This window comes from Manis pentadactyla, chromosome 11, assembly GCF_030020395.1.
Source record: "Manis pentadactyla isolate mManPen7 chromosome 11, mManPen7.hap1, whole genome shotgun sequence".
NCBI classification, from domain to species: Eukaryota; Metazoa; Chordata; class Mammalia; order Pholidota; family Manidae; genus Manis; species Manis pentadactyla.
The window spans coordinates 120659624-120682164 of NC_080029.1; the positions used below are offsets into that span (position 1 = coordinate 120659624).

The 22541-nt window shown below is 58.9% G+C and overlaps 1 protein-coding gene across 1 annotated transcript in view; it reads right to left on the bottom strand.

Annotated features, from left to right (window-relative positions):
• Positions 1-1674: 1674 nt before the first annotated feature.
• The window catches only part of HCN4 (hyperpolarization activated cyclic nucleotide gated potassium channel 4), a 43180-nt gene continuing 22313 nt past the window's right edge, over positions 1675-22541 (bottom strand). Inside the window, exons 2-8 of the mRNA XM_036907776.2 lie at positions 20447-20870; positions 12063-12224; positions 9859-10077; positions 6489-6635; positions 6144-6384; positions 5844-6008; positions 1675-5742 (exon numbers count right to left, since the gene is read on the bottom strand). Coding sequence (XP_036763671.2) covers positions 4316-5742; positions 5844-6008; positions 6144-6384; positions 6489-6635; positions 9859-10077; positions 12063-12224; positions 20447-20870 — 2785 coding nt within the window. The 3' untranslated portion in view covers positions 1675-4315. The remainder of the gene's footprint in view (positions 5743-5843; positions 6009-6143; positions 6385-6488; positions 6636-9858; positions 10078-12062; positions 12225-20446; positions 20871-22541) is intronic.

Genomic DNA, 22541 nt, shown 5'->3' on the forward strand with positions numbered 1-22541 from the left:
GGTGCGTTCAGGCCTTCCCACCCCGCCGGCAGCCGTGGGCCGGGAGCCCACTGGCATATCTGGGAGGCGTTCTGCGTGGCGGGAGGAGTGTTTGATCAGGGATGTGGTTCAGAACTGCTGCTGGATGGTGACGGTGAAAGGTACCAGAAAGCAAACTGACATCTAGACATTTTAAAAATCCTCCGCAGACGACGCGCCCTCTCTCTCCTGCCCTGGGCAGGCGGCTCCCACCCCTGCAGCCGGTGAGCCAGCGACGGGAGGCGCCGGCTTTGGGTCTCTGGGCCCTGGCTGCGCTTCTGGCTCCTTCACCCTCTGGCTGAGGGGTCCGGGGCAAGTTCCTGCCGCTCTGGGGCCTCCCTGCGCGTGACTACCTACGAAGTCAGAGAGCAGAGGAGATGGGGCTGGGGTTGCCCCGGCCCCCGATGGAGGAGCCAGGCCCGCCTGTGCCAGTGCCTGGGGGCTCCAGCATGGGGCCGGCAGGGGCAGCAGCAAAGGGCGAATACCCTGGGGCCGCTGGGGCCCGGATCCACCCTTCGCGGCTTGGCTGGGCCGCAGCTAAGGCATATCTACCTGCAAAGCCCCCCCACAGCCCAGAAGGCCAGGGTCTGCGTCCTGCCCCTGCCCTCCCCGCTGTCCCCGAGGAAGTACCGCCGCCTGGGCCGCAGGGGGCAGTTGTCATGGGGATGCCGGGCCTGCCGAGCTGCCTCCTTAGCAACGGGACTCCGGGCCGGTTGCCATGGAAACAGCATCCACTCAGCAATCAGTGGTGAGGACCGGGTTCCCTGCCCTTTCTTGAGGACTTTCTCCTCCCTGGCGGGCGGGCAGCACGGCACCCGCCGCTGCACAGGGAGCCCCGGGGACTTCGCTCTTCCAGCCGCGGATGGCTGCCTCTCCTCCGCCTGAGAGGTCTGGGGGGCCATGGGGACCCTCTGCAGCTGGAGTGACAAAGGCTACCGTCTGCGGGTGCTGCCAGGCTCAGCCACCCCGCCCGCAGGGGGGAGTGGGTGCCACATCTAACAGTGAGGCTGGATCCCACCTGTGCCCTCAGGGACCCCAAACTGCAGGAGCCCAGAGGCTGTGCGCCATCCTTGACCATTCTGAAAAGCACCCCCTTGCCCTGGCCGGGACACCCTTCCCACAACCTGACCACCTTGTCCTCCAGCCAAGGTTTCTGAGGGCCCATTTGATCAGGCTAAGATGGTCATCTCTCTCTTCAGTATCTAACTGCAGTCCACGGGCACACTGACTGCCCTCCGTCTCCTTCAGGGAGCATCAAGCAGTCGCATGGACTCCAGCCCTGGCAGCTGGGGCAGGAAGGAGCTCAGCCAGGGTCTCACACCTGCACTAGCAGACAAAGAACACACACACGTTCTCACCCTCCTCTTTAATGACTCTCACCAGCTCGCCCAGCGCGCACTGGCACCTACAGCCAGACCGCTTGCTCCAGTGCACCTTTGCCCTCCTGCTCTTCTGGGCACAGGTGTGTGCACACAAGGGCTCACACGTGCTCCAGGGGCTGTGTGCCATCACCCTCCACAGCGTGGCTCCTGAGCCCCCAGTATTTCCCAGCAGCCTGAACCCCCTGCCCCCAGCCCCAGCCCCTAGAAGAAGGCAGCACCTGCTGGAATTTTTTTTTATTTAAATAAAATATACAACACGGCGCATTTACCGCTTTCTGTTTCAAAAGTGGAAGATTTGAAAATTGCTTGTGGGGGGTTGGGGATGGGGAGCTCACTGGCTGGACCCGGCTTCCCCAGGCTCCAAGGAGTGGCTGGGCTGGGTCAGAGCTTTTATAAAATGTGTGCGTGTGTGTGTGCGTGTGGTGTGTGTGCACGCGTGTGTGTGCAGAGAAGAGGGTAATGAGGCTAGGCTCAGATGGCAAGCGGGACTGGGGGCTGGTCCTCATTCCTCGTGCCCTGGGCCCTCCACCCCTATCTCTCCCCTCCCCATCCTCCCTGCCACTTCCAGAACCACAGACTGCGGGTTTGTATGGACTCCTGCTGCCTTCCTTGCAGGGACAGGGCTGCATGCGGAACTCAGGTTGGGGCTGCTGTGTAAGTCCTTTCAGCTCTGAGAACTGCCTGGGCTTGAGAAGGCTTCTCCTGCCCAATAGAGACCCAGGCCAGGTGACTCCCAGTCTCTCCGTAAAATCCCAGGATACTTCAGCCCCTTCTGTTCTGAATTATTGCCTCCCACTCCCTGTGGCGCATCTGTGGAGAAACTAGCCTGCCCCATACCCGCAGGCAGCTCAGGACAAAGTCTAATCTTGCCAACATTCTGGCTTGGAGTGTTGAGGAAGCTTCTGGATGGACAAGGTGGGACCAGCCCTCGTCATTACCCAGGTCTTGGCAGCCAAAGCTGCTCCCACCCTTTAGGCAGGGGCAGAGCACCAACCTTAGCGCTGGCACTGGGGAGGGTGATCATCGTCAGGAGGCATCTAAGTTGCCTTCACAGTGGCCCCTACTCCTTCCAGCTCCTGGTTCCCCCTTCAGGACCAAAGCCAATCCCCTAATCTGTCATCCAAAGTCACTGTGGCCTCGGGGTCTCTTTCCAAAGCCCGACTGCTCAGCTCCGCATCCTCAGTCGTGTCCCCACTGTGCACTCCACCCCACCCCCTGCTCCTTCCTTCCTTCCTCTTCCCTGACTCTTTCACATCTCAAGGCCTGGCTCAAGCCCACCACTGGCCATGCCATAGGCCCCCTCAGGAGGCATGGGCACCTCCTACACCGGCAGCTGTGAAGTCCTGAGCCCTCAGCCACAGTTCCCTGGGCTCTCACCACAGCCCAGACTTATGGGCTGGGCACATGAGGAGAGGGCATAAGAAACATGGTTTATTGAGCACCTGCTATGGCATGTGCCAGGCACCTGGCTGGGCTTTCCCCATATACTACTTTTCTGATCTGGTCCTCAGCAGTCCTCGTAGGCAGTACCACAATTATCCTCACTTTACAAATGAGGTCACAGACTCAGAAAGGTCAGAGAACTTGCCTAAGAAGTGGCAGGGGCAGGATTCAAACCCAGGTCTGATACCTCCAAAATCCAGTCTCTTCCCTCTGTCCAAGCTTGGGGACTAACCCTTCGACTCAGTTTTCTAATGGAATGAACATAGACTTTGGCCTCAGGCAGGGCATGAATTTGAATCTCAGATCAGTCCCAACTTGGCCACTCCTAGTTTCTGCTGTCTTTTGTTTTTCTAGTTATGTGATTCTGGAAAAATTACCCAAAACTCAGTTTCCTTATCTCCGACATAGGGAGAATCCAAGGACCTACCTCACGGCCTTCGTGAAACTGAAGGAGTTAGTATGTGTCAAGTGCTGCATGGCAGTGCTCAGCGCATAGCAGCAGACGCAATAGACAGAAGGTCCTCTCACCTCCCACTGCACAGACGGGAAAGCTGAGGACCAGGGGGAGGCAGGATGAGGTCGAGGCCCCACAGGAAAGGAGAGGCCCAGCCCAGAGTCCTCCGCCTCCTCATGGTAAGAGGTCAGGCTAGGACGGATGGAGACCAGAGACAGGGAGAGAGGGAACCTGCTAAGGGGTCCTGGGTCCTCTTCCCTGACGACGGGAGAGAACGTGTCCCCAGACCCTGCGGTGCCCAGCCTACAGGCAAAGGCGGGGTGTTGGATGGAAGGTGACCTGGGTGTCCTGGCAACATGGGCTTAAACCAGATTGCACAGATATGAGTGGCTGTCTACATGGCTCTACAGAGGGCTACATAGCTATACATATACACATCTCACATACATATACATATACATATTCATATACATATCTTACTAAGTTTGCAGTAGAAAAAATGCAAGACTCTCAGGGCCCTGGCCCTGTTTTGTCCCAAGGGTTCAGGCGAGTGACGCTCCCCGGGAACACACCCAAGGGCAGCCCCTTCAGGAGGGAACAAGGGGAATCCCAGCAGAGCGGGGCTCCAAGTTCACAGCTAAGGGGCTGGTGGTGACTGTTGCCCTAAAACAAGTACAATAACAGGTCTGCTCTGGGAACCCCAAACATGGGTCACCCCACCCCTGCCAAACCCCACAGACCCACCTTCTCTCCTGTGATTTTTGCCCTTGGGTCCTGCCTGCTCTCCCCACCCCCACCCCTCTAGTGCTGAGTATTAAAATAGTCTATAAAAGCAAGTGACCAAAAATCTATAGCTCTAAGAATACCTGGTTATTTTCTGCTGTCTTTTGTTTTTCTGGTGTGGTTTGTTTTTTTAATGATAATTATTATTGTTATTGGTATATCTCCTAATCACAGTTAAACCTGAAGGAAGAAAGAGGAGACGGGGGAAAGAGAGAAGAGAGGGAGGGGCTCCAGCTCACAGATTGGACGGCAGTTTGGAGCGCGCTGGCTCAGACCGGGCCCCCCCTTCCCTCTGGGGAGCAGCAGTCACAGGGGGCCCCCCAGATGAGGTGGCTCTTGCCCCAAACAAAGAAAGGGGGGGTGGCAAAGAACCTGAGGATGTCTTCCGAGGCAGAGTGACGTGCTGGCCAGGGATGGCACCATGGGGCCTCCCAGGAGGACCGAGGCCCCCGCTGCCCACCCCGACTCTGGGGAAGAGCGGGAAGGCAGCCACGGACTCCCCAGAGGAGTGCGGGGAGGCTCGGCGGAGAGTCTGCGCCCCGTCCTGGGGCAGGGCTGGCTGAGAGGCCGAGATGAGCTTGAGGTCCTGGGTGAGGCGGCCTGGGGTGAGGGGTGGCGTGCCCCGGCGCTGGGGTACCTGGGGTGGGGGGGGGCTGGACACAGGTGGCAGGAGCAGGGAACCGTGGGAGCCGGAGGCCTGGGGTGGGGCACTTGGGAAAGTTCTTGGGGGCCCCGGGCTGTGGCCAGGGGGGCTGAGGCCTCCTCGGGGAGCAAAGGCTGTAGGAGAAGCCCCCACAGAGGTCCCTGCCACGAAGGGCGGCCGCTCGGGCTGCCGCGGGGGTGTCTCTGGGGTACTTGCAGGGCCCGCGGCCAGACCCGGGGACACCTCCCCGGGAGGCTGGCCCAGCTGCCCCGGGCTGGACGACGGAGACCTGGACGAGGGCGGGGGCGGCAGGAAGTGCTCCAGGGGTCCCGGGCCGCCGCGGGCCCCGGGCGGCGGGGGCGGCGGCTGGTTAGCCTGCGGGGAGCGGGCCCCGGGCTGCGGCGGCGTGAGCAGGGGCGAGTCGGACGAGGACAGGGAGCCACCCAGCGCCCTGTGGAAGAGGCCCAGCCCGGCTGGGGCGGCGGCCGCAGCGGCAGCCGGCGTGGGGGCCGCGGAGGGGCCGGACGAGGGCAGCAGGGGGCTCAGGCCGGCGGGCGCGGAGAAGCCGGCCAGCTGCCGGACGCGGAAGCAGGAGGGGGACGGCGCGTCCGGCTGGGACGGGCTGCCGGCGGGCGAGGCGGGGCCCCCCGCCGGAGGGACCAGGGGCTGGAGCCGCTTCGGGTGCCTGGGCGTCTGCCCGGCCCCCAGGCTGCCCGGCCCGGGCCCCGGGGGGGGGCGGAAGACGGCGGCGGGCAGGCGCGGGTGGTGGGTGAGGGCGATGGCCACGGACGTGGTGGCGGCGGCGGCCTGCAGCGGCGCGCGGATCAGCGGCGTCCAGATGACGGGCGGCGGGGCCGGGGCGGGGGCGGCGGGGGCGGCGGCCTGCGCGCGGTGGGCGCAGTGGGCCATCTCGCGGTCGTGCCGCACGATCTGCTGGATGATCTCGCTCTCCCGGCAGTTGAAGACGCCCGAGTTGAGGTCGTGCTGGACTTTGTGCAGGAGGATGGAGTTCTTCTTGCCTGGGCCACAGAACGAGGGGGGCTCAGGCCGGCGCGGGAGTGGGGGGGGGGGGCCGCCCTGCCCGTGCGGGAGGGACCCCAGCCTCCCACCGGCCCCTCACCGATGCGGTCCAGGCGGTCCAGCGCCACCGTCTCGAAGGCCCGCCGCATCATCGGGTACTCCTCCAGCACCTCGTTGAAGTTGTCCACGCTCAGCGAGTAGAGACGGCAGTAGGTGTCGGCCCTCACGCTGGCCGTGCGCCGACCCCGGGTCAGCAGGCAGATCTCTGCCGGGGCGGCAGGCGGCAGGGTGGGCCCCGAGGCCCCTCTGACACCCACCTCCAGGCAGTGACCGCAAGGGGACTGCAGTGTCATCATCCAGCCCGTTCCCCATCCCCCCCACGTCCTCCTGGCCACCTCACCTCCAAAATAGGAGCCGTCTGCCAGCTTGGTCTCCTTGTTGCCCTTGGTGAGCACGCTGACCACACCATGCTGGATGAAGTACATTTTCTTGCCGATGGTGCCTTCGCGGATGATGTAGTCCCCCGGCTGGAAGACCTCGAAGCGCAGCTTGGTCAGCATAGACGTCACAAAGTTGGGGTCGGCGTTGGCGAACAGCGGCATAGAGGCCACCAGCTTCCGGCAGTTAAAGTTGATGATCTCCTGCTCCCCACAGGGTGGATTGGGAAAGAGAGAGACGTGGGTGGGGGAATCCACCCGCAGGAAGACCTGGCCCCCTTCGCAGCCGCACGGCCAGCCAAGCTCACCTCCCGCAGCGGCTCGCTCAGCTCGCCCAGAATGCTCTCCTCGTCGAACATCTTGCCCTGGTAGCGGTGCTCATAGTAGTCGTGGATGCGCTGCCGGGTGTCGGGCGGAAGCTTGTGGAAGGACATGTACTGCTCCACCTGCTTGTACTGGGCCCCAGGAGAGGGGGAGAGGGTGTCACCTCCTAGTTAGCCGACCCCACGGCCCCTGCTGGCACCAGCCGGCCTTGGCCCTGCTGGTGACCAGCGACAGTGCTGACCCTGTGGGCCCTCTCGGCCAACCTTGGCTCCTTGAGACTGAGGTCCCTGGCGTGGGTGTGGTCACACTGTGCTCCACACAAAGGCCCTGACTCCCCACTGCCTGGGGAAGAAGGGGGCCTCCGTCAGAGCATCCGGCCCACACCGTGCTCAATATTATGAAGATGCAGGGACACAGGGGACGGTCCAAAGCCCAGCTACAGGAGGTCGCTCAAGTTTCCTCTGCACGTCAGCCTTTTTTGGTTTACACTGCAGAAGGAGAAACCTCCCTGACTCTGAGAGGAGCTCTTTCCTACCAGCTGGTAACAAACTGGCTTCGGCAGCACGACTGGGCTGCAGTGCGTTTGGAGGGCTGGAGGCTGACGCGGACACCTGACCCATCCGATGGCACTCATCCAAACGTGTCCGTGTCATTTTGTTGAAGAGCAACTACAGCCCAGAGGAGGAGCTGGGTAGAGCAGGGACGTTAAACAGAGGTCTGGGGACCAGATATTTGTGAACCTATTCAACCAAACCGAATAAGAAATGTCCCTGCCCCCCAAGGGGTGAAGAGCGGTTGCCGCTCTAACCACCCCTGGGTTGTGGATGGAGAGTGGGGATCCTCGTGAGCACAGCTGACCGTAACGGATTTCCCCGTCCCGGGAGGTAAGGGAAGGTCCTGAACCCCAGCAATCATCGGAACAGGAGCCTAGTCTCATTACGAGCGCTCCAAAGAGACGGGGACACGCTGCCACTGCGGGGAGATGCCAAGAGGCAACTGAAGGTGAGGAGATGATGTCTCCCGACATCCCTCCTGCCAATCGGGCCCCCATCCTCCCAAGCTGTGCCCACCTCCAGAGGACACAGGCAGCTGGCTCTGGGGACGGGTAGTCAGAACAGCTAGAGCTGTATTTGGAGAATTCCCCTCGCATGGACAGTCACAGAGGCGGGGAGACAGGGCAGGATTCGAAGGGTGTTCAGGTGACCAAGGGGAGGGGATCCATTTAAGAGAGATGTATTGGTGGACCATCTATCGGAGAGCTACTAGCTGAAGGACAAAATAAAGACAACTCGCAAATGGAAGGTCACAAGCAGCTTCCTTCTGCCCTAGAAGAAACCCTGACGCTTTTTCCAAACTGCCTGGTTGTAGTCCCAGGCTGAGTCCCCGTCCTTGCCGCACGCTGGGCTCTGGCCCCGGTTACGCAGTGACCCCGGACCTGCTCACAGGCTGCGCCCTGACGCTGGGCCATGTTGATCTCTTACCTGGTCCCGGGTGAAGCCCTGGCCTTTATAACCTGACTCCTTCCTCCTCGCTGTCCGCATCCCCCAGAACCCTGTGTTCTAATCAGGCTGATTCCTTTTCCACCCATACACACTTGCTCGTGTTCATCCTGACAAGCAGCCTAGAATTCTCTTCTGCTTCTCTCCTTCCTCTGTTTCCCCAGCGGACCCTCCCATCTGCCCCAGCTCTGCAGGCTCTCCTGAGCTTTTCTCTTGGAGTCACAGGACCTGGGCCACCATCTCCCAGTTACCCTGCCAGGGGACAGCACCTGGGGCAGGCAGGCAGTCAGTTAACAAACACTGAGCCCTACTACTGCCAGACACCGGGGATTCAATGGGGAGGGACAGACGTGGATGCCGCCTCACAGAGCCACGGCCTAGATAGAGAAGACAGACGTTAACCAACCAGCTACATGCGAGTAATTAAATAATGGTAGGAGTGCAAAGGGTGATGAAGGAGAATTAGAGGTTGTCACAGGGTCACACGATGGATCACAGAAGGTGAAGTTCAGGCTGAGAAGTGGAGAAGTAGTCAGATGCAAAGAGGAGAGGAGAGCTCCAGGAGCCTGCACCGAAGCCCCGAGGCCGGAGGGGCCATGCGGGGAGGCCTGCGAGGCCGCAGGAGAGGGCTGTGGGGACCCCCGTACCAACCGAGCTTGGGAAGGGCAAAGCCGGGTTACACCCCTGAAATGCCAGGCTGAAAAGACACATTTAGAAGTCGATCTACATCTAGCAGTAATGTGAAGGCTCTAAAGAGTTTTAAGCACAGTGATATGATCAGATTTGTATTTTTTAAATGCCAACTCTGTCTGCTGTGCTGTGTGAAGCACGGTGTGGAAGGTGGCAGAGTGGAGTCCACTTTGCTGGTAAACATTGAAAAGCTCACCCTGGGCTGACAGCCTAAAGGGTCCGACATGCATCATTCCCGCCTCGCAACCCCATGATGAGGAGTGTCCCCAGCTCACAGGTGAGCAAATGGGTCGCAGAGACACGAAGTGACCTGGCAACCTCAAACGGAGAAGCGGGGCTTGGAAGCCAGGTGGCCTGACTCCAGGCCCAGCCCTCTGGCTAGGAAGCCACTACAGTGACCCAGGCGAGGCTGGCGGGGGAAGGAGACACTGTCTCGAGGCAGGCATTAGTGACCAAAGGCACCAAGGATGGCTCCCGTTCTGGCCTGGGTGTCTGCGCTACTCTGTCCACTGATGGGGTGGCTAGAGTGGACCAGGTTTGGCGTGGGGAGGGTGAGGGAGACCGTACTCATTTTGGACATGATGGGGCTGAGGTGTCGCATTAAATCAGCTGGAGCGGATTTGATCGTTTGGGGCCCAGTGCGTGGAGATGGACACGGAGCAGGGGTGGGGGTGGTAAAACAGCAGCCCCTGAGAGGAGACAGACAGGCGCAGAGAGCTAAGGCCCGGGCCACCAGGGACCCGACATGTGACGACAAGGACAAGCCAGCCAAGGGGAGCAAGAAGGGCCAGAGAGGGAGGCGGAAGCCAGGAGGGCGGCTGCGGACCCTGAGTGCAAAGCCGAGAGGGGGTGAGCACTGTTCAGCCGCCAGGCCACACGAGCAGGAGGACCCCACAGGGCCTGCCGGCTGCCACCCACAGAGGGCGCTGGTGGGCTCCGGGGTCAGGGCTGAGACATGGGTCCAGCGACCATAAACACGGTGGTTTTGCTGTTTGTTCACCTTAGGAGTTTGTCCATGAATAAGAGGCAGGCAACAGAAAAGAGAGCAGCCAAAGCTGGATGATGGTGGGGTCTAAACGTGGGGGCCTGGTGGAGCTCTGTAGGGACCAATGGGCAGGTTCTCCTCAGCAGGAAGCCCACGGTGGACCCCGGCTTGCCGCCCTACCTTTTCCTGGTATTGGCGCCGGGAGGAGTCCAGGGACTGGATGAGGGCGGTGGCGTGGCCGATGAACATGGCATAGCAGGTGGCCCCCACAATCATGCTGAGCATGGTGAGCCAGACATCTGACATGCCCACGGGCGCCTGCCGTCCGTAGCCGATGCACAGCATGTGGCTCATGGCCTTGAAGAGGGCATAGGAGTACTGCTTTCCCCAGGAGTTGTTCTGTGGACACACAGGTAGACGGTTTGTGGCGTGGTAGTGGACGGGCCAGATCAGTGAGGGGGTGGGCCTTCTCCTTTGCCCCTGGAAAGTCCTCACCACCTCCCATCCCTCAGCCTAACTCCTTCCCAGCGGCTGAGCCCAGGGTCCCAACCTTGCTGTTGGCTACAAACCTCGGGGCAGGGGCAGGGAGGCCTTTGCTGGCAACCTGTGGTGACTGAGCGATCCCCCACTTAGGCCTTCCTCTTGCAGTGGGGTCACCGATCAGATGGGGTGCCCCAGCAAAGGGGCAGGAGACAGCCTCTCCTGTCTGACCTTTCAGCCCCGGTGGGGCAGCCTGGGGCCTCCTGGGCAGCACACGCCTCCTCGCCAATGCAGCCTGCTGGCCTCCGCTTTCTGACCTAGCCCCACACAGCACCCCAAGGCCCATTTCCCCACTGACCTCAATTATAAAACCAGATATGCTTCCCCTGGGGGGACAAACCCTGGCAGACTGAGCCAGAAACACAGTCCTCATTCGGGGCAGACAAAAGTCAAAGCACTGCCCAGCTAACTGCCTCCTGTGCAGCCTGCTGGCAGCCGTCCTCGGCAGGGGCCACTAGCTAAGCTCCCCCCAAGGGGGACTGTCTGGGGCACGCAGTGCGTGGGGTGGAGTAGGAAAGGAGGGAGCGAGGCTCTGGGCTATTTTTGTCTCCAGAACCAGTCAATGTCTCAAGGAAGCCCCTGTGGGAACACAGAGCTCCAAAGGGCCACCTCCAAACTTAGCGCATGTGTGGGCCTGTCACCCTCACACAGAGGACACTGTCCCAAGTGGGGGGCCTGTCAGATGAACCCCAGCACTGGCCACCCCCAGTCCAGTGCCTCTCTGCTCCAGGATGGAAACCCACCCTAGCGCAGGACCCACAGCAGCCACGCCCAGAGCCCCATGCACTCCTCAGTCACAGGAGCTGTGTGCCCTGTTCAAGGTCCCCCAGACCGTCCTGGACAGAGCTGGGTGAGCCTGGTGGCACTCCATCCAGACTAGGGTGGGAGGCCCACAGAGCTCACCTCCAGGGTGGAGGGGCCCAGGCTCCCCCCCAGGGCAGGGCTGGTCCCCAGCTGCCTCCAGGAGGGTCTTCGGGCCTTACTGGGGAGCCTCTGGAGGCTGGGGAATTCAGTCCATGCTGCGGATTCATTTACACTCCGCTCATCAAAAGGCTGTTTTGTAAAGGCCTATTTGATGCTGAAAGATGCCTCAGGGTCTCCTTCACCTCTTTGAAAGCCCATTTATCCTCCCCGAGGCCCTGGGGATTTGCTCACAGACCACACCAAATTGGCTGTGAAGGGGAGATGGGGCAGGGGTTTGCCAGACCCAGAGAAAGGCTTGCAGGTGCACAGGGCTCTCCGCCCTGCCTGGAGCCCACCCTGCCGCCGGCGGCCTGGAGGCTGCTGTGTGGCTTCTGGCCCCAATCCCCGCTTCTCTCATCTACCCACAGGGTTGGACGGGGAGGGAATAAGGGGATCAGGGACCCATCTGGCCTCCCTGCCAGCTGAGGACCACACCTGGGACCAGGCGGTGTGTGCATGTGGGGCAGGAGCTGGTGGGCCGGAGCATCACGTGGCAGCCGGTGCTGTCTGGGGGTCTATGTGTGCCCCTCACAGGGTGCTCTTTTCAGGGGCTTGGTTTTTAAGGGTTGGTCTGCCTCTGGGGAGCAGAGGTAGGAGGGCAGGAGTCACCAGCCTGGCTTTGCCACACCTCATATAACCTGAAAAGGCCCAGGTCTTAGTCTCCCTGGGTGAAATCAGGGCCAAATATTGAGGCCCCCTGTAAGAAGGCTGAGGCAGCAGTGCGCAGCCACGAGGCCTGTGACGGACCTGTCCTGGGCACAGGGCTGGCACCTCAGGCTCCCACGGGTGCACGCAGGAGTCCAGTGGTGGGCCTGCTCTGCCCATGTGCCACACCAGCCCCCTGCCCCCATGTCCAGAGGGAGGGCGGGCAGGGCACTCACCACCATGTTGTTGATGGACACCCAGCAGTCGTCGGGGAAGTCCTGCAGCATGGGCACCAAGAACTGCAGGCAGCCGTCCCAGTGGCACAGTAGCAGCATCATGCCGATGAGGTTCACTATGCGCACCACAGCGCTGGCCAGGTCATAGGTCATGTGGAAGATCTGCAGGCAGAGGGGACCGAATGGGCCCAGATAGGTGGGGGACCGGGAATGGGATGGCCCCCTCCCAGCCAGCCCCTGCAGCTGCTTGTGGGCATTGCAGGGCAGGGCGCCCAGCTCGGTGCAGGCCAAGGCTGTGGCCTGGGCAGTGACGGCATCAGGGGGTGCCGTGGAAGAAACAGACTGCAGGCTGTAGGGCCCGAGAAGGCCGCCTTTTGGGGTCCGTGAGACGTGGGGGACTCCCAAAGGAAGTCCAGCTGGACACGTGAAGAGAGGGTACCCGGAGCCCCATGCAGCTCTGGGGTGGGCAGAGAAGCCACTGCATTAGCTTGCCTAGGTCATGAGGACAACAGCTTGAAGAGCCACCAGCCTGAGGCTCCCCAGGGGAACCACAGTCTGTAGACATGCCAAGGGCACAGTGCTTCCCTGAATCTGTCACTGGCCTCTCAGGGCCCAACCGGGGGCAGTGGGCTCTGCCTATGGATTCCATGGAACTGCAGGGGCACAGCACGGACACACAGCCTCTAAGGGATCCAGACCTTGATCCCAGGCCTCCTTTCTACCTAATGCCTAGTTGTGTGACCTTGAGAAAGTCCCTGAACTTCTCTGATCATGTTTCCTCATCTGGAAAACGGCCCTTAAAATTCTTACCTGAGTGTGCTGTCAAAAGGATTAAATTATACATATGAAGGCCTTAGTACTGTGTATAGAAGTGTTCAATAAATTTCAGACTATGACTAATTGATAAGTTATTAATAATCTTTATGATTAATTAATATGTATCAGTAGTAATGCTCTCCCATACAGTTCAATAAAGCATAGCACCCTCCAGCCCAGACCACAGCCACCTGTCCCTCTCCACTCCTGTGGCGCCGAGTGGCTGAAGTGCTGCTGAGCAGGGACAAGGGTGGGCACAGCCCAGCATCCCCACCCCACCACCCTCTTCCCAGAGCTGCCATTTAGTCCAGTTTCACAGAGATGGATCACTATGGTGACAGGGTGGTGAAGGGACAGAGAGAAGGAAGGAAGTTTAGAGGGAGGTCACTGGAAGTTCTAGCCTTGATTCTGGCCTGGGAGACTTTGGAGGTGCCCCCACCCTAGTTCTGGTCCCTCCGTACTGCTCCCACACAGAGCCAGCTTCCTGGAGAGGGTCTTCAGGCCGAAATGACAGCCTTGTCAAGCGCCACAGAGGCCTGGTTTAAGCCCAAAGGAACAGGCCCTAGATAGTTCAGCCCCATCTGGTGGTCTAGCTGCAGCCCTGTGGCTGGTGGCAGGAGCCCTGTGGCTGGTGGCAGGATGTGCTGATACGAGCGGCCTCAGTTCCTCCTGAAATGCGGGCTTGGGCTGGGTCTAGGCTTTGAAAAACCAAAGATGAATACTACTTGTCCACCGTTCCCAGGGTCACTCCCACCTGTCACCCCCTTAGTTGCATGACCCTGGGTGTACCAGCGGAAAGGCTATGGAATCTTTTCAGGATGAACTGGGCCTTGGAAAGGGTCATGGAGGATGGAGCTCCAGCGTGTCCCACACCCAGCACGGCCCCAGCAAGAGAGAGACAACAATACCACACCGGGTTGTGCACACGGGAGCACGTAGTCATCATCCCATTTAAACTCACAGCAACCCTCTGTGAACGATGTTGCTAATCCATTGTACACCAAGGCTCAGAGAAGGAAAGGGACTCGCCTACTGTCACGCTGGCAGTAGAAGAAGGCAGGTTTGAATCCAGAGCTGTCTGCAGATTATAAGACTGGCCCAGTGAGGGAAGGGTGGTTTTCAGTAGTTCTGTTTTGCAGATAAAACACCACACACCCAGAGGGGCTGAGCGATGTGTCCAGATTCACACAGCAAGCTGGACCCAGGGCCAGGGGGAACTCCCTGGCTCTTGCCTCTGTGAGTCTGGTGCACCATGTTGTGCTGTAGACAGAGCTGTGTGCCCAGCAGCCCAGCCCCACTGGGGCCCAGAGACCAGCCCCCAGCTCTGCTGACACACCTCAGTATAAGGAGTGGTGGGCACCAGAGGGCCCACAGGGCACTTGGGGACTGGGAGCCAGGCTCAGACATGGGTGCCTCTTGCCATCTCTCCACTGCTGGCCGTGCCCCAGGACCTGGATCCTGAGATCAGGAGGTTCTTCTGGTCTGTCCTGATGATCACACAGCAAGTCCTGTGAGCCACCACCCCAGATATGGCTCTTAGGGAAGATCCCACATCTGCCTCTTTAGCGATGATGTAAAAACAACAGCTCTTTGACCTTGGGAAAGTCACTAACCTTTCAAAGGCCTTGGCCAACCAGCTCCCTCTACTCGGGGGGTATGGGGAGGGCAAGTGAGGTACGACTACCCAGTCTCAGAGATGGCCAGCACCTGTTCTCACCTCCCACCACCCCCCAGCCTCCCCTCCCCCAGCTAGACATCTGTCCCCACTTCTCAGGGTGGCTGGAAGAGTTGAACTAAGAAAAGTGCTCTGAGCCCTGAACACATATGCGACGACATTATCATTAAGTTCCTTCATTTTCCAGCTGCTATGACCTGAATGTCTGTGTCCCCCCGAAATCCCCACACTGGAGCCCTGACCCCCAGTGTGACAGTGTGAGGGAACGGTGCTTTTGGGGGGTGACCTGGCCGGGAGGGTGGATCCCCCATGAATGGGGTTAGTGCCTTTATAAGAGGAGGCACAGAGAAATGACTTTCCTCCCCACCATGTGAGAACACAGAAGGAAGGCTGCCATCTACACACCAGGCAAGGAGCCCTCGCCAGAACCAGACCCTACCTGCACCCTGACCTCAGCCTCCAGAACTGTGAGAAGTAAACGTTTGTTGTTTATGTGTGTGATGTTTTGTTATAACAGCTTGAGCCGGATACCACACTGGGCTAAGGACGCCTCAGACCGCTTTGGAGAGCACCCCAGACCCCTGCAGCCCACAGCACCCTCTCCTCTCTGTGAATCCCTCTGGGTCTTTGGGACAGAAGTTTCCAGGTTGGCATGTTTTTAGGCCTTGGCTTCTCTTCCTTTTCATCACCTATGTTTTTCTTTCCTTTGTAACTAATTTTCTTCCAAGATTGGGTCCTTGTCTAATTTTGCCTTTATCGTGATCTCAGCAATGAATATGGCAGAACACGTGGCAGGGTCTCAGGAACTGAGAAGTGCTGAGTGACGAAGGTGAAGGTGGCAGTGACAGTGACGGGGCTGAGGGCGATCGGGGCCGCCACGAGGGTGCAGAGCGGCCCTTGAAAAAGGCCCGTGCTGGGCAAGTGCAGCTACAGGCAGCCGCCTTTGCCTTTGCAGGAAGAGAGAAGGTGCCTTTTCCTCTAGGTGGGCACGGACTCACGTGCCCCGCAGAGATGGGGCGGTGGTGTGTCGGCGTCGGCCTGAACAAGGGTGTGAATGCCAGGGGCGCCTGGGGTGGTGGTGGGGGCCTTCGGTGTGGTGAGCCAAAGGCACCGACGTGGCAAAGTCTGACCATGCTGCAAGGAGTTGGTGGGGGGCTGGCGGTGCATCCATTCAGGCTAGGAGGGTACCCCGATTGTGAGGACACTCCCCCACCCCCAGCACTCCCAGCACCCAGGTGTGGCGGCTGAGAGCGAGGCTGAATGCTGCTGGGAGAGGCTGAGAACACTCCTGTGTCCCTGCCGCGGTGGGGGCTGCAGGCCACCCGCAAGTCAGCTGCACTACGCAAATACTTGTCTTGTTCCTTATACCTCATTAAGCCCCCTTTTTGTGATGCTGGGTCTGATTCTGGGGGTTGAGTACCTTCATTTGCAGGCCCCCAAAGGCTCGCTGAGTGGGCAGCCTGGGCAGCTTGCTCTCTGAGCCCCGCCTGGCACCCGGGTGGCACTCCTCTCCTACACCTTCCTGTAGTTTCCCAACCACAGAGAATAAGACAGAGCGACATGTCTTCCACGTTGAGCAAGTACCTTCTTTGCTCTGAACCTCAGTTTCCCCAGCTGTGTAATGGGCCCATAACTGCCAGCAACCAGGGCTGACTCAGGGACCAGGAGAGATGGCCACAGCTGGCACACAGTAGGTACCCAGGGTATGTTGGTTCCTTTCCTTCCCTCTCTTTTCCAGCCTCAAAGGATTACCTGGTCCTGGGCAGAGACCAGACACGAGTTTCTGCCAGAGCCTCCTCTTGAGGCCTGGCTGAGTTGCCTCCTGGGGACTCATTTTCTCCTCAGTGAAGAACAAACGTCTCCCTGTGTCTCGGGGACAAGGGGCTGCCCCAAGAACAGCGACCCAGGCCTCTGGGGGGGCTGCACGGGCGTCCTGAGCACAGCCTGCAGGTGGCCAGCCGGGGGGTCACAGGGGCCCTTCCTGGGGCCCCACGGGATCACTCCTCTGTGTCTTCCCGAACCCCCGATTCTGGGGGGCAGGGAGAAATCCAGGCTCACGTGGGAGGAGACGCATCAGGGGCTTCCCAGCCACCCAGCCTGGCCTCCGGTCTCCAGTCCTCCTCCTGCCGCTCCTGGCTGCACAGGAGAGAAGAGGCTTCTGGGACGGGTCGCTGGGGTGTTGGGCCTGCAGGAGAACATCTGAAGGGGGGTGACCATGGTTTCTAACAATAGCCTCCAAGACTGTAACAAGCTCGCACCTCCGAGGGAGGGAAGAGGCTCGGCTGGGAGGAAGGACGCTGACCTACATCGCCCAGGAAGGAGGCAGAGACCGGCCTCCTCTGAGACGCCCCGCACCTGCTGAGGCCTCCCACCTACCCCAACCCTCAGCACCTGCTGCCGGCGCTTGGCAGCTCTCCCACTGGGCGGCCGGGCTGGGCTGGGGAGGCGGCTGAAGCCTGGGGTTGGGAGTCCGGCATCTCTGCAGCTCCACCAGGGTCTCGGGCAAGCTTGGCCCTCCCCAAGGGAGGCTGAATCCCAGCCCCACACAGGCCAGGTCACTGTCCTCGAGGTCAGCTCACCGGATCCTCACCATGGGAGGCTGGAGTGGCGACCGAGCCCTAGCCTTGGAGGACAGTCAGGGAAACTGAGGCCCACAGAGGGAAAGGTTCACACAGGGAGTTAGGGGGGCAGACGTGTCTGGTTCTACTAAATGCCTCCCTCCCCGTCTCATACAGACCTGGCACCTCCAAGGGCGCCCCTGAGGCTGCCTAGCTGTGGCTTGGAGAAGCCTCGGAGCTGGGGAAGGCCATTGAGGACCTAGAGGCAGGGTTCCCGGGGCCAGCTGGGAAACCCCGATCCAATCCCAGGGGTCCAGTGGGAGCTCTTGGCGGGGCTATGTGCCCAGCAGAAACCAGCTCAAAGCGATTTCCTTCCCAGCTGGGAGGCAACATGAGGGTGTGTGTGGAGGGGGCAGGGAGGCGGCCATCTGGGTAGTGTTGTCCGGTTCCGAACCTTGACCTGAGGCCTCCTGGGACTGTCTACTCCAGGGAAAGGCCAGGGCCAACCAGGGCCCGCCTGAGCTGTTCTGGAAAACCCAGAGGGTAGTGAGGCCAGAGGGGTAGTGGGGACAGGAGCTCTGGTCTGAGGTCCCAGACTGGATGGTGTGGGACATAAAAAGAGGGCTTAGCCCCTGTCCCAGGGCCTACCCTGCCCAGCCACTGGCAACTTGGCCAATTACCCCAAGCACCATGGCCCCCAGGGCCCAGGCATACAGGAAGCGAGGTTGGCCCCTGGGGGCTGGGACATACCAGTGCCAGACCAGGGTCAGAAAGGGAAAGATCGAGTACTTCTCTCTGCTTAGAATGGCAGTCTAGCTCTAAGTCCAAGACAATCAAAAGGCTGCGGACTTCACGGGGAGGGAGGGAGCCAGCATGGTTCTGCACCTCCACCTGGGGCAGAAACCAAGAGACAGGCCTGCTGAGGCACCCTGGGAAGTATGCCTCCGTCCTTTCTCTGCAGCCACTCGGAAGCTCCAGCCACGGCCACCATCACCCCAATAGGCACTGTCCCCTCTCATCCCTGAACTCAGACCCACATGCCAACATCTCTCAGCACCTAGATGTCCCACAGGTCCTCAAGCCCAAGCTGTGGCACAAAATCTTTACCACCCCCCCTTGACCTGCTGCACCACCTGCCTGCCCAGTCTCGCTGGCAGTCACCCCGAAAGCCATCTCTGTTCAGGCTGCCTGGGAAGGTGGGAAGTCTATGCAACCAGAGTCAGGGGGCCTTGGTCAAAAATCCTACCACTGGGGCGGCTGACCCTTCTGATCCTCAGTCTCCCTGCTTGACAAATAGGGTAATAAATCCTTGCACTTACCTTGCCAACTAGGTGTGAGGAACCAACGAATTAATGGGTAATAACTATTTGAGAGAAGCAAACACCCTCTAGAAGCATAGGGGGTTACTAAGACAATCAGGTGGGGAGGGCCACTTATTAAATGGTTCTCTACATCAGGCTTCAAGCTAAGGGTTTTACAAACACCATCTCATTTAATCCGCACAACAATTCAGTGAAGAAGGGACTACTGACACCCACTTTGCCGATAAGAGACTGAGACTGAGAGAGGCAAGGTGTTCACGTAGCTGGGCGGTAACGGAGCTGGGTTCTAGCTCAGATCTTAACGTGGGTCACTGAAACTCCAGGCCCACAAGCATTCCACCATCCACCTTCCTGGCAGGCAAGTGGGCTGCGTGCTGCTCCAGCTCTGCCAGAGGTCTGCGCCTGACCTTGGGCAAGTTGTCGCCCCTCCTCTATCAGCAGGAATAATACACATTTTCTAAGTCAGAATTTCTGCACCAGAGTACTTCTGCCAGGCCGGTGCTGACGCTTGCGCAGCCCAGGTGTTCATCTGCCCCTGACCTCAATCTGCCAGTGCCCCAGCCATCAGCCAGGGGTGCTGTTGCCCAGGGCCCAGGCTGCTGCCAGGGGTGGGGTGGGTGCTTCATATCCTGAGCACCAGGAGACCGGCAGTGAGCCGTGGCAAGAAATGCACCTCTGCAGAAGCTCCCAGGCCACAGCATGCTCCAGAGGTGGGCAGTCTCACAGAGCAATCTCCCCCAGACCTGGTACCTCCAGGCTGGCCTCCCTGCTGCTGCTGCCAAGGGGTGTCACTCGGGTGGTGGCAGACATAGGCAGAAGCGCTTGCAAGGTCACTTGCTTTTCTTTCAACCCTGGCTCTCCCACAGACGACTGCATTCAGCCCAGGCATGACGGGCTTCTTCAGAATGGTGCCGGCCCCCCTCCGGTTCTTCCACAATTTTTTATTTTGTTTCTGCAGCCAGTGCTCTGCCCACAGCCCCACAGCTGTGCACACACAGCTTCAGGCCCCCCAGGTTCCGCAGGAGAGAGAGCTCCCTGCACAGCTTCCTATCTGCAGCCAGCACCTGAGGGCTTCTTGTCATGGGCTTGTCCCAGGCTGTCCTTTGCCTGCTAGTACCAGAGGCTGGGAGTGCCCTGAACCAATGACTGACAGGCAAAGGGATATAAAAGTCCAACGACTTTGCCCTGCCTGGGATGACTCTGTGGTGTGGTGCACACCGGCCCCCCAGCACTCCCCGTGGTGTCAGCTTGTTTGACTTCCTTCCTTTCCCTGTCCCTTTTCCCCAATCCCTTACCAGATTTTCCTGAAAACACTTCGCCTCCAAAAAAATCACTTTAATGCAATTGCTCATCTCAGAGTCTGCTCCAGGAGAACCCAACTGGAGATAGTTGCCAACAAATTTTGCACAGAAATCCAGATTTCTGCTTCTCATGATAAATCTTTACATCTAGCAACTCTGGGTCCACGCCCACTCGGCGACAAGCGGCTAGAGCCAAGTCGAGGATGTCTGAGATGAACAGAAGAGGCGTCCACAGGCTTTCCGCAGTCTACCACCCTCCCTGTGGCCCTCCCATTGGCCCTTTTCACCCATTTACAGTCCCTACCTGGCCCCTACAGGTTTATGAATTTGCATCCCTTTTAATATGGTGCAGGGGTTGACAGTGCAGGCCCTGGAGTCCACATGCATCAATTACCAATTCTGCAGCCCTGTATAAATCCATTCATCTTTCTGTCTCTTGGTTTCCTCATGTAATATATGAGGAACTCTATGTACGTATTTGGTACCCTCTATGGTTGTTAGAGACTTAAACAGGATACAGCCTGTAAAGTGATCTGTGCAGTATCTCGCACATAAGAAGTCAAGAAATTACTAATATTTGTCCTCTTGGAGCAGGTGTATCTGCTACAATCTGATAGCCCACATCCAACTATCTGAGGTTACCTGCTGGCCTTTCACTCCCCCCAGGGGGAAGATAACCCTTCCCACAAGAGGTTTGAGTCTGACCACTCACCTCTTCCCACTGGTGAATATATCGAATGAGGCGAGAGAGACGCAGGAGGCGCAGAAGGCTGAGGATCTTGGTGAAGCGGACAATGCGCAGGGCCCGGGCAGTCTTGTAGACCTCTGAGTCAATGCGCGTCTCTACGATGAGGAAGATGTAGTCCACGGGGATGGAGGAGATGAAATCCACCACAAACCAGCTTTTGAGGTACTTCATCTTGATCCGCTGTGGGTCCAAGATAATCTCTGTGTTGTCCTCCACCACAATCCCCGTGCGGAAGTTGAGGACCAGGTCGATGAGGAAGAACGTGTCTGACACCACATTGAAGACGATCCAGGGTGTGGTGTTCTCGTCCTTGAAGAAGGTGATGCCCACGGGAATGATGATCAAGTTTCCCACCATCAGCAGCAGCATGGTCAGGTCCCAGTAAAATCTGCCCAGAGACACAGGGTCAGTCACCAATAGGGCAGAGGGAATGAGTTACAGATCAAGAGAGAAAGCTCCAAAGGAGAACAAATGTGGGAGAGAGGTCTCAGAGGCTCTGAGACACTATGGGAGATGGGCACATGGGAACCAGGACAAGATGTGGAGAATGGTACAGAAAGAGGCTTTTCTTTCACAAGGAAACCCTCTGCCTTCCCCTCCACGAGTTCCCCAATCAAAGTCTCCTACCCCCATCCCCATGCCTCAGTGAGAGTCAGGCTGGAAAGCAAACCGAAAAGTGACATCCAGGGAGAACTGCAAGGCTGTTCTGGCAGCAGGAGTAGTTCACCCTGCACCAGCCCAGGCTCCGTGAGGGCTGGCTGTGGCCTGAGACAGGCTGACAGGCAGACATGCCACAGGCTGACAGGAGAGAGGGGCGAGTCCAGACACACAGCAGGCACCCGGGAGGTAGGAAGCCCAGGAGGCAGGCCCAGCTGTCACTGACATGCTGTGTGACATCAGGCAGGTGCCCTCTCTGCTCTGGGCCTCAGTTTCCCCACTGTGCAGTAATGGGTGGAGCCTCAACATTCAGTCCTATGATTCTGATCTTGCCCCTTACCCATGCTGGCTCTCTGAGATCCCACTTTATCTGATTCTCTCTCTCCCCCAGAGGTTTGCATCTAATTCAGAGGCGACTAGGGCAGTGATATCTCAAAGGCAGGTAGTGTAATGGGTGGATTTGGGGGGACCAGTGAGGTCCCTCAATGCAATGGAGTGAGACCAGCAAGGGCTTCCAGCACCATTTCTCCTAAGGTCTCAAAGCAACTTCCAGGGCTTCCCGAGAGAGGTGTGCAGGGATCCTCAGGGCGAAGCCTCTGAGAGTTTAAGCAACATAAGGAGGTTCAGGTCAACTCACAGGCCTCCCACCTGGCCCAGCAGGGGCCCCTCTGGAGTGCGCAGACAGCACAGATAGGCACAGACCCCAAGTCTAGAAGGCAGGACCAGTCACTTCCATGGACCCTGCCCAAGTACCAGCCACCCCAGGGCTGGCTCCAAGAACAAAAACTTCCACTACGGAGCTGTTTCCCACTGCTATTAATTTAGACATTTACACAATGACAGATAAAGATATTAAGTCAGATTAAGACATTAAGACATGAAACAGCATGTCTTTTCCCAAGAGAAATAAGCTTTCAGCCATCTTTAATCCTCTCCTGCAGGGAAGCCAGGAGGGACAGAGTAAGAGACAAAGAGAGAAGCATTACTCCTCTTCACTGGGTCCTGTAACAAAACCAAAGCGCCCTGCATACTGAGTTCTGGGTTGGAAACAAAGCCACCTCGCAGCAGATTGCTTTCTTTGCCAGACTCAGAACGGTGCTATGAGCCAAGGAGAGGGCAGGGCCTGCTTTAGTGAAGGTGTGCGAGACAACTGTCCGTCACACAGCTTGGGGAAGGGCGCTTTCCAGGAAGGCGGCATTGGGCAGCACCTCTGGAAGTCAAGCCCTTCAGGACCTCAAGTCAGAGCTTCACGGGCTAAGGCTTCTCATTCTAAGGCTGGTGCCAGGAGATCAACTTCTCCAGCCCCAACCCCCCTAGGCCATCTGGGGACCCAGCCGAAGACCCAGGAAACCATCCCAGCCTTCAGTCCCACTGCCCTGAACACAGCACAGCCTGCTCATGA